Source organism: Rissa tridactyla, chromosome 15 (genome assembly GCF_028500815.1).
Source record: "Rissa tridactyla isolate bRisTri1 chromosome 15, bRisTri1.patW.cur.20221130, whole genome shotgun sequence".
In the NCBI taxonomy this organism is placed as follows: domain Eukaryota; kingdom Metazoa; phylum Chordata; class Aves; order Charadriiformes; family Laridae; genus Rissa; species Rissa tridactyla.
In genome coordinates, this window is record NC_071480.1 from 10,705,151 (window position 1) to 10,716,693 (window position 11,543).

At 44.9% G+C, this 11,543-nt stretch overlaps 1 protein-coding gene across 2 annotated transcripts; it reads left to right on the top strand.

The window, feature by feature from the left end:
* Window positions 1-1,214: 1,214 nt before the first annotated feature.
* LOC128918170 (meteorin-like protein) lies at window positions 1,215-10,027 on the top strand. Of its 2 annotated transcripts, XM_054222063.1 has the most exons (5): window positions 1,215-1,336; window positions 2,239-2,455; window positions 2,540-2,648; window positions 3,016-3,075; window positions 5,747-10,027. In XM_054222063.1, the coding sequence occupies exons 1-5, from the start codon at window positions 1,221-1,223 to the stop codon at window positions 6,061-6,063; spliced, it is 819 nt and encodes a 272-aa protein (XP_054078038.1). In that variant the 5' UTR covers window positions 1,215-1,220; the 3' UTR covers window positions 6,064-10,027. The 2 variants fall into 2 exon arrangements, with proteins under 2 accessions (XP_054078038.1, XP_054078037.1); XM_054222062.1 differs by having other exon boundaries at window positions 2,239-2,648.
* The last annotated feature ends 1,516 nt before the right edge of the window (window positions 10,028-11,543 follow it).

Consider the following 11,543-nt stretch of genomic DNA (forward strand, 5'->3'; position numbering starts at 1 on the left):
TGGGTAAGACAATAGTTTTACAGAGCTTTGAGGATCACTGGCACTAATGCTCGTACAAGATCTTGGTTTAATGCATTTTTAAATGTTTTTAGAACTGTTGGAGTGAACCGTGCACAGCACCAGTTTGAGACAGGCTTCAGCCTAAAGTTGTGTAAGAAGTCACACCGCAGGTGCATGCGAGGAAGAACACGGGATCTTAGAAAAGTGGAAGTCAGGACTGAAATTCTGTTTCTGTCTTTTGATAACAGAAGTAAAGATATAAAATATCTGGTGAATGAAAAGTAGAGTGGTTGCGTGTGGGTCCAAATAAGATTGAAGGAGTCTGGTGTTAGACACTTCAGGGTTAAAACTCCAATTTCAGGGTATCTCCTCTAGCGAGTGTATCTTCCTCTTAAGGAAGAGCCCCAACTGCAGAAATGCACCGGGCAAACTGCGCTTCTCTTTCCTTGGGCATCTGTAGGCAATGTGAGACCACGCTGCTCGCCACACGGTAACAGATGGCCAGAGAGTCCTGGTGACCGCGGGTGCTGCCGCGCTGATGGGGAACAATGCCCTGTGCATCCCAGCATGTGCCACCCAGCAGCGCTGAGGGCCATTGTCCCCATCCCACTGCGAAATCCCGATTCCACGCTTAAGAACTGCAGAAAAGAGCCTGGCTCTCTCAGACCTGCAAAAGAGCAGCTCCCCATGTTGTTCGTTGGAAATATGGAAAGGGCAATGCATATAGAAATCTAATTATTGGCAGGCACAGCCTGGCTTTTAGCATGATAATTGCGGGCCGTTGTGCTTTCTGGTGCACGGACCCCTGAAAGGTAGTCATGAAAGCAGAAGTTAAAACTATTGAATTTCCATCAGTCATTCAGTGTTTGCTTTGATTACGTTGACGCGATTTTTGTGTGTTCCTGAGCTGCAATGAGAAGCTGTTATTAATCACTTTTAGATGTTTTAAGGAGCAGGGGCGGGGGGGCTGCCTGGCCCGGGTGATGCGGGGAGCGGTAAGAAAGCAGCGATGCGATGGGGAAGCATCCTCCCCGCTGTACCCCCCCCAACCCCGTGCGGGGGTCTGCGCCTCCCTCTGCCGCCGCCGGGGTCCCCGCCCGCCCGGCTGGTGCTCGCGGAGCGACCCGGGGGCGGGGGGGCGGCGGGGTCCCGGCACCCCCCGCCTCCCGCCCGCCCTTATAGCCCGGCCCGGCGCGGCGGCGGCTCTCGGCGGGCCCGGCATGGCGGCGGCGCGGGGCTGGCCCTGGCCCTGCCTCCGGGCCCTGCTGCGGCTGCTGCTGCTGGCGGGCGGCGGGCAGCGGCCGGGAGCCGCCGACCGCTGCAGCTGGAGGGGCAGGTAGGGGGGGAGAACGGCCCGGGGAGGCGGGGGGGCTCCGATCAACCGGGGGGTCCCAGGGGCCGGCGGGTCCGGGGGGTCTCAGCCGTGGGGTACGGAAAGGGAGCGGCCGCTCCCGGCGAAGGAAGGGCGGCAGCTCCGCCTTGCCGGAGGCTCCTCTATTGTGACTTTCACGGGAAAACACGCAACAAAGCTTTCTCGAAAATCTTATCTCTTTCCACTGCATTTTATTGTCTTTTCCTTTAAGTAATTCTGCTGTTATGGATTTGATTTTCATAAGTGACAGAAGCAAAAGTAACTTTTCTGAAAGCAATGAATTTGCACCAGCTTGAGCAAGAGCTCCAGAGCAGGGCCAGTGCCGCCTGCTTTGATTACGAACGTTTTTTGATGAAATCTTACAAGAAGCGTTAATAGAAATTTAGGTTTCTAACCCCAGTTTTTCAGATGTAACATCAGTACTCGTTGTGCAGCTTCCGCTGCGAGTCAGCGGCTCTCACCCCTACCCGCATGTAGGTGGGATTTTCCAGGGAGCCGAGTGTCGGCCGGTGCTATCGCATGGAAAGTCCTTGTTGCTATTCAGCAGGGAGAAGTTGCCCTCTTGCCGTTTTCCTGGATGCCGCGGGCATCCAAGCAGGGATTTGCAGGTGGATGAAAGGGGCTGAGGCTCCTTTCCCCATGCCCTGGTGCAGCTCCAGGTGTGAGCAATCCTGCTCCTTTCCCCTGGCCCTGCAGCTGTGATGGGAGGGAAAGTCTCCAGCTGGGAGAAGTTAAGAGTCATTAGCAGAGGGTCAGAGTTGGGTGCAGGATCTGTTGCTGGGCAGCCAGTGTGGCAGTGACTGCTGGGCTCTTCTGCATGTGCCGTGGCTATCACCAGTGACGGACTGATGGTATTGTCTTGGCAGTGGTTTGAGCTGGGAGCCCCGTTCCCGTGCGGTGGAGCAGGTCCATCTGCGCTGCACCGAGGGCTCCCTGGAATGGATGTACCCAGCACGAGCTCTGCGTGTCATTTTGGAGCCCAACCTCTCCAGTGACCAGCACACCACTGTCTGCATCAAGCCTGCCAGTGACTTCCAGGGTGCCAGCATCTACGTGGAGCATGCTGGGCAGCTGCACCTGGTGGTAAGCGAGGCAGAAGGGGCTCGACCCCACCATGTGTCTTGCTTCAGTGCCCACACACCGCAACGAGTGGCCCTCTTCCTGCAGGCCAGCCCACAGAGGGACATCAGCCGCCGGACAGCCAGCTTCCAGTATGAGCTGCTGAGCAACCAGAGCGCTGCTGGCCCCGACTTCAAAAAGATGGCCCTGGTGGAAGGTAGGAGCAGGGCCAGCCTCGGGGCTCTGCTGTTGGGGCAGATCTGAGGTGGCATCCGATACGTGATCTTGCATCTCTAGCGACAGAGCTGTTTTGGGTTGAGAGGTTTGTTATGGCAAGGGACGTCCTTCTGCCAGCTCACTGACCGTTTGATGGGTGCAGGATGTTTTCAGATTTCTACCTTAAGGGACATCCTGTATTCATGGGAGAGAACACCGTGATATAATGATAAACTCTGTCTCTCCATTAGCAGCCCGCTCCGTCCTGGGCATATGTGCTGTGCCCCGTTTCCTCTCATAATTCATCAGATCTTCAGCAACGATACGTAGTGTAATGTTATAAGTAACGAACTGTTCTTTTTTTCTAGCTATGTGCCGTCCTTGTGACAACGTGGAACTTCTTTTGGCCATTTGCAGCAGTGATTTTGGTAAGCTGACTAAAGGGAAGTCATTCAGCCTTTAATTATGCATTGATTAGTTGGATTTATTTACTTATTTTCTTAAAATAGCAGCATGACTGTGCTCTCTGATCTGAGAAAGAAACTATCTGTGTGAAAAAGCATTAGAATGGGGAAAATAAATGAAACCTAGAAGGGAGAAGCTTTCATTTCACTGTTCCCATTTCCCCTGGGCAGAAAGGTTATGATCGAACGCTGAACTGGAAGTAATTCTCACAGGTGTGCTGCTGGCTCTCACACGCAGCGAAGTCAGGTGTGTGCAGACACACATACACACCCAGGTTATACGTGATCAGTATGTTCCTTTTTATTACCTTCATCTGTGGTTTGGTTTGGTTTTCTTTTCCCCTATGATGAATATGCCCTCTCTCTTCCCTCACAACTTGCACACTTCCTTGTTTGTTTTTTTTTTCTATAAAAGTAGTGAGTTGTTTGTAACTGAGATAAGGACTTTAGGTGATTTAAACTTCCTCCAGTGATATACCGGTTCTGTTTCATGCCTTATGAGAAGACAAAGCAGTTAATATTCTGTAAGATAAGAAATAAGCCTGGAATAGGCTGCCCAGGGAGGTGGTGGAGTCACCATCCCTGGGTGTGTTTAAGACTCATTTAGATGTGGTGTTAAGGGATATGGTGTAAGGGAGAACTTTGTAGAATGGAGTTGATGGTTGGACTCGATGATCCCAAGGGTCTTTTCCAACCTAAATGATTCTATGAAATAATAAGTACTGGTTTGATGGTACGTTAAAATCTTTTCCCATTTTCTCTACTTAATAATGCAATATAAACTTTCTTTTTCTCTTGATCATGAATTGTTCATTGTATTCCCATAGTTTTGCGCATGAAAATTTGTAGCTCTTTGTACAGCTAAAGCTGTTGAGCTGCCTCTCCATGTGGCCACAATTATATTGCTGTAAATGTACCCATGTAAAGAGATAAACTCACGAATTATATTTACCCCTATTCAATATTTAAAACAACCCCCCAAAATACTGCTTTCTTACCAAGTTTGCCACACTTCAAGGCTACTGATAAAATCACACGCCAACATCGTTGTTCTAATACAAGAACAGAGTCTAGAGCACGCTTACTTTAGAGTGCTCCTGAGCTGGTCATTTTTCTTCTTCTTCTAAATTAACTGATGGAACCCAGCCCATTGTTTCTCCTTGATGAAGTTACCAGTTCCCATGCCAGGCGCGCTCCCGCCGCACTGCCTGAAAGACCAGAGACTGACAGATGCGGGGCCCAGGCACACAATGGAGCACTTACACTCGCAGCAGCAACGGACCAGAAGAAATGGCCCTTTGAACTGACTCTATTTATGGCCTGACTTCCTTGCCCTAAGCTCACAAATCGCTATCATCAACTTTTTTGATTAGAGAAAATAGCTGCTAATGAAAGTGTAAATGACACTGGGAGTGAATAGGGCCTTTATAGTTATTCTTAAGACGGAGGTCTGCAGTCACTGGGCCCTGAGCAGCACAGGAGCAACTTGGAGCACCAGGAACAAGCGCATTATAGCTTGTCAATAGACTTGTCTGCATCTGATTAAAAATAATCAAGCACAGAGAGAAACAGAGGGAGAGCAGAGACATCTGTTAGGCAAAATTCTGGATTCCCTTGGAAATTGAATTAGATGAGGAAATTCTTAGAAACTTCAGAAATAAACTTCTGCCTCTTGGGTTGTTGAGTTCTCCAAACCTAAATGAAAGAATTCTGTGGCTGAAGCATGGTGATGTTCCCGTCACATTGGTACCCTCTCCTTTGCTCAGGAGCTCTTCGCTCAAATGGTGGCATGTTTCTTTCTGAGCCTTCTCTGGGCATGGGATTGAAATTCATTTAGTTAATAGAAGAAAGGGGGCGGTGAGAATGAGAAAGATGGCTTCAGGACAGCAAACACAGTCAGATGGGGTGTTTCATTCTCTGTACAGTTGATGCTTTCAGTCAGGAAGACTATGGCTTATTACGCTTTCATTCCTGGAAAACAGCTAGGATCACTGTGGGAAAGGAGGTACGTGTATGCTATGTGATTTCTAAATACGGCTTCAGATAAAGCCACTTTAAAAGTTCTGCATGTTGTTCATCAACTCCCAAAGTGTCTTTTGATGAATGGATGAATGCCCTTTTCTTTTGAGGGAGAAAATCACAAACCTTTAACCAAAAAATGTTTAACAAGCTCTTACTTTTTCGAAACAAATAATACTCTAATTTTTCTTGCATCAAACTCTGTTACTGCTGTCAAATCAAAAACTTCAGAGTCCCCTGGAGACAGGGAGGGGGTAGTCTGTGACGGTCGTGCTCTTGGAACAGAGACTGAAAAAACTGAATCCCTGAGCTGACCTCTTTCACGTGCTTTTTTATCCTTTACTGCTGCTTTGTATTATCAAACAAGTTTTATGCTTTTTCCTCATATTTGAGTAGTCATAAAGCATGCTTCCAAGCACATAGCACTGTTAGTATAGGGATCCTCTGTGTAAAGGATGCAATGTAAGCTCAGAAATGTGCCCCTCTGTAGGTGGTAGGCGTGTAAACTACACAACAAATTTGCTTCTCCAATTGTTTCATTCTCCAGTTATTCATCCTAGTACCTGACCTACTTACCTGCTGCTCCATAACCACCTCCTGTCTTCTTCACATCTAGTGGTGAAAGGATCTATCCGAAACGTTTCCCACGATTCAGAGAACCACATGTCACAGGTTGATGTCAGTGTCCAGAAAGTCTACAGACAGAAAAACAGAATTTTCCAGCAGGATGAAGCAAGTGGTGAACGGCGAGGCCCTATCCGAACCCTGCTACAGTGCAAGGTGAAGAAGGGAGGTGGAGTTTTCCTTTTCACTGGAAAGGAACACTTTGGCGAAGCTTGGTTGGGCTGTGCTCCTCGCTTTAAAGATTTCCTGTTCATTTACCGGGCTGCCAGAGAAAGAGGAGCGAACCCATGTGAGTTTCAGCTCGACTGACAGCACTGACACTGGAGTCGAGAGTTGAAAAATTTCAGCCTGGTTTTTGGATACTGGGTCTGAAGCAGAGTTAAAACCAAGGACTAAAGCTAACAATTTCACCAAAACTGGGGCCTGGAGAATTTCCTGAAGATAATGGCTCTGTGAGCCCGGTGAACTCTGCCTTTTAATCCACATTTGCATTAGTTTCTCCTTCACATCTTTGCCTCACAAAATAACTCTGAATTTTGAAATGTGTCTTTTTTGTGGATAGAAAGCAGCTTGTGCTCAGTATTACAAAATTCTCTCTAACATCTTCTCTTCTGTATGCATACTATGTGCTTTTTCTCTAGATTTTTTTCTCTCCTCCCCCATCTCTACTTGATTTCCATTCCAAATGGCTTCTTTAATTTTTATTTTTTTTTTAACAAGATAATTTCTGACCATCTCACCACTTCATCACTTCCAAGTTGCCAAGATGAATGCTAACTATAGTCTTAGCCATAGTTACTAAACCTTCAGGCAATTGGCAGCTTTGCCAGGTTTTTTGTCTTCTGTTTGTTAGCGGGGAGGTTAACTAACCCTCCAGGGCAAAATCACAGCTGAGGTAATTCTGCAGCGCTCTGTTGACTGATTTTGCTCCCCGTGCAAACAGGTCAATGAAGGATACTGCACTTTAGCTAATGTGAACACTGGCACTCTGTCCTACCGGAGGAGAGAAGGTGTTTGGGAAATGCATTGAAATAATCAGAAGTTTTGGTTGTAGCATTGCCTGCATGAGAATGTAATATTTGGTATTCTTAGCACTGGGTCCACAATTGGCTCTCGTTTGTGTTTAGAGAACGGACCCACATGAACTGGCCCTTGTATTGGAGGATGTACAGGGATATCCGAGTACTTGGGTTTTGAGAGCTGGAGATCAGTGCTACGTGTGAGATTTTAAATGGAGTACTCTCCTTTGGGTGGTATTTGCACTGTAAATTGGAGATAAAGTGTGTTATTTTAGTATAGATTGGAGGTACTGCCTTTCTTCTTGTTTTGTATATTTGTATATGTCAAACCTGTGTGGGGTTTTGCCTTTTAAAGGGGCCTTAGCTGTTTCTTGTAGCATTAATGTCGTAATTAATATTTGCTTTCGTAGACCACCATCCCTTTGAAATAATGTGTTCTTTTTAAAGCAAATAAGTAGTTTGGTGAATGAGAGGTTGAAAAGCTGAAATAACCCAGCACGAAGTGAAACAACATACTTAAAAACGCATGTGATCTGGTGATTTAATCCACAGCTCTGTGGGCTTGTCAGCCTTGCAATGAGCAACTTGAAATCCTTGCAATTGGTGAGAATAATGAAGAGCTTATTAGAGATTGTGCATGTTGTATATATTAATTCTGTTTGACTGTAATCTCCCTAGACTGCATAAAGTTAACTGCCTTGATACCAGTAATTAGTAGAGGTACCTGCATGTTTCCAAGTGGTGGGGTAAAAAGCTTTTTTGGAGAAAATCTTTTTTGTTTTCATTTGTTTCACATTTTAAACAAATATTCTGACTTTTCTGGGGAAAAACATGTAATGTATACAGTGCCCACACTCAAAAAAAAGTTCTGCCATGCTAAAGTCAGTCGTGCTACTGCTGTTACATCAGGTTCAAATTCTTTCTGACATCAGGACTGAGGATGTTTAGATACAGACACGAGTAACTGCGGCAAAGCAGGTAGTGTTTCTGTTGGGATAAGATGGAAAATCTGAATCAATACAAGAGCAGTAAAGCAATTGAAGAGTAACATAAGATAAGGTCATACACTTCTTAGTTTCAGTGACTTTATTAATGTGACAAGGTGGACAGCCGTTATCACAGCAAGGAGCTGTGGTTAGGTCAGGGCATTTCAATTTTGTCTCCCAGTGCCTTAAGCTCTGTCAGCCTAGAGTGATATTGTGGTTTTCCAAGTACTTAGTTTCGAGGGCAGCAAGCAATGTTTCCTTCCCTGGCGCCTTACCTCACGTAGTTTCTACTCTGAACAATAGAGTCCTTTCTTTAGCCACAGGAGAATAAAAACTAAAGGGGAATACTCTTCCTCGCGCTGGCTGGGTTAGCTTGCTTATGTATAAAGCATTTACGTGCTCATTTTGGTCTTCTCAGACAAGAGGTTGAACAGAGACAAAACACATTAATGCAAGCAGCTTGTAATGCCCACTGCTTCGGTACGTATGTCACTGAATGCATCCCAAATTCACCCACACTGCTTTATTTGCCCCCCTTGCAAACGGGCAGAGACCAATTGAATCAAAGGCATGAAGCATTCAGACTGTCAAAAAAGCAGCCAGTGTATAAAGATAGGAAGGTGGGCTGGCAGGTAGAGAGGTGAGGAACAGCAGCAAAGTGTTTAAGCTACAGCTGACCATAATTCACACGTAATGGTTAGTCAGCATCTTCCATAAAGCGGCAGTCTTCCATGTAAGGCCTGTTCTGTTGCTTGGTCTCCACATAGACGGCAAAACTTTTCAGGAGTCCTAGATGTCCTAAAGGAGACATAATCAGTACAGTTCCAGAGATCTATTACGGGAAGTTCCACATCCCAGGAGTTCGTAATTTTGTGTTCAAGAACCACATATGGCACTAAACAAACCCTTCATTCACCTGTTTCTCAAAAACTCTGGGGATTTTCCTCCCTCTAAGATGGATAAATAGGGCCAACAGGGAATATAGGGGCTCCAGGTATGTTTATCCATGTTCAGCCTTTGGGGATCAATTTCTCCAACTCTGCGTATAGGAGAATTGGGTCAGAAGGGGTTAAATACTAGCAGTGTCTCACATGTGGGGAGTTGAGACAATGAGAGACAATGCTTGGTGGAATTTGGGTGCCAGCTCTCATTAGTGCTGACATTAAGATTTGAGCTAGACCTAGTATGGCGAAGGGGGAACCTAAGTTACAGTCAAAACACATTTGTGAACAACTGCAAGCAGACAAGTGATCTTCTTTCTTTACTGTGGTTAAATTTAACCCAATGAATTATCTTTACGGAGGAAAGCACGTTGAACATTTTTCCCTTCAGCAGCGCAAGCTGAAGTCTTTCAGTGTCTTCCAGGAAGGAAGTGAAGCCTTTTCCATAATCCTTCTGATCTGTAACACTTCATAAAGCAGCAGGGCTCTTTATGCACTTAATCATTTGTTCTTTGCTGGACTCGTGCCTGATGTGTAGATAGAGAATCAAAAGAGGAATGGGAAGTTTCCCTCGTTCATTGAAAGACAAAAGAACCACAAGAATCTCTAATGAGGCTTTGAATGACTGGACCAACACGGTGAAGTAACAGTTCATGAATAGGCACTGGGGGCTAAGTTGTCTTGACTGCTTTGAATGGGGGCTTGCCTGCTTACACCAGGGTGGATTTGGCCCTTTTTGAACGCAGTTGGTCTTTTCCTCATGCCTACCTTGCCTTTTCTGTGCACTTCTGAATGCACTGAATTTTCAACACACCGTTCTGGAGGACATTAATTACATGAATACAGGCTTATTGCCTTTGTTAGAGGTTTGACTCATTCACTCCCTTTCTCCAATTCGTTTATTATTTTTAAGGTAAACATTTCAATATTTCTTGCTGAAGTGTAAGCTCAACTTTTGTCTCCAACAAAAGGATGAGAGCTCTGTTTGTATAACAAAGTAGGATGACAAATCTGTCACAGTATGAAACGGCAAAGCCGTGGCTTTTGGAGAGTTCTACAGGGAAGCCATAGGAGCTGTGTGCCGAAGTCTCCAAATCGGGGGTTTACGCTGTGCTTTGCCGCTGACTCAAATATCTCATACCTTCTGCTGTCAGTGAGAGAGACCACGTTTTAACACACCCTCCCGCAAGCTCACTCTGCACTGAGATTTCTATGCTTAACTTCAACATGGGAAGAGGAATAATTTTTTTCTCTTTTTCTGTCCTTGACCAAGAGTCCACCTGTTCTCCCTTTTTAATGGTCTTCATCACATTCTGTTGAAATCTAGCAAGGCTTCCAAAATAGTCATGGAGAGTCAGAGTTAAAAATATCTGCAGTTTTTCTAAATGCCTTTCCCCCCCCCCCCCCCCCCCTTCATTTCAAAGTGATGAGTTTTGGTTTCAGTATGCTGTAGTGATAATTTAGAGAGAAGTAATTGATGTTCCTGTAATTAATACAGTAATGCTTAGTATATTTATCCTTTTGCCTCAGGATGTAATCCTAGTAATGTTAGAGAAATTATTTCCCTAAAGATAGAGCAAAGGCTATCTCACTAGTTAAAGGAATGCTCTCACTGTTGCCCATAGGCAAGTACCTGAAATGAATCGAGGGGCCAACAGGGAATGCAGGGGCTCCAGGTGTGCCATCAGACCCATCGTCACAGCACGCCACGCAGCAACAGCCCTCTTCACTGCCAGCTTGAGAAGTTACAGAAAAATTGTCAATTCTTTACCTATTACAGTGCCAAGATTAAGGCCAGCCAAACTGCTTGAGTATCAGGTTCACACAAAATGAACGCTTGACTTGAATCCGAGGAGATTTACTTTTGCAAGAATCATATTCCTGACTCCAAAAGAGAAACTGTTACACTTCATTGAAGAGTGTTGCTGATAATTTGATCTAAAACTTTGTTTCTGACTTTGTATGAATGGAACCGTACACAAATTACCTTGTCAGGAGAATAAAAGTAGGATTTGCAGGATCAGGCTTCTAAAGCACAACGTTCCTTTACAGACAGATACTCCCTTTAAATTGGAGGAAAAAAAATAACGTAAAGCAAAAAAAACCTTTCTTCCTCCACCAAGAACTACTTGATTTTTAAAATGTAATGTAGGTGCTATAAAAAGTACGAATTCTTTTCTTACATTGAAAAACATTAAGAAGTTTAATACAAACAGACAAAATACAACTAACTCACCCCCTTAAAGATCTGTTGAACTAATTTAGGATCAAGAATTGCTCATAATGGTATTTTCACGTAAATTATCTGCCTCTTTTCAATTAGCTTTTATTATTTTAATGGTGGCACCTCCCACCCTCCCTTAGTGCTTTGGCCCGACTCACATAATTGCCTATATTTTATGTAAATGGAATTGTTACACCGTAAAATGATATACAAATGTGTCTACCACACAAAGTCCAATAAATGGTGTGAATAAGCCCATTATTTTCAAAGTAACGGCATCTGATAGCAGCCTGGGAAACACAGGGCTGACAGATGTGAGCCCATGACAAGGCCTGGAAAAACACTGAATGAGGAGCACTCTGACAGACCACAATTAATTGACTTTTGAAATAACTTCTTTTTTTTCACAGTTCTACTTGGCTGAGCAAGATTCACAAATTGCTGTCTTGAACTTTTTAGTGGGATGAAATAGCTGCCAATGAAAGTCTAAATGACACGGGCTCTGAATAGGAGTCATACAATGACCACACCGTGACATGTTTTTAACTGACATATTGATTATTCGAGAAGTAGCAGCCACTCAATTGGGAGGGAATCAGGAAGGGGTGGGAGTGAGTCA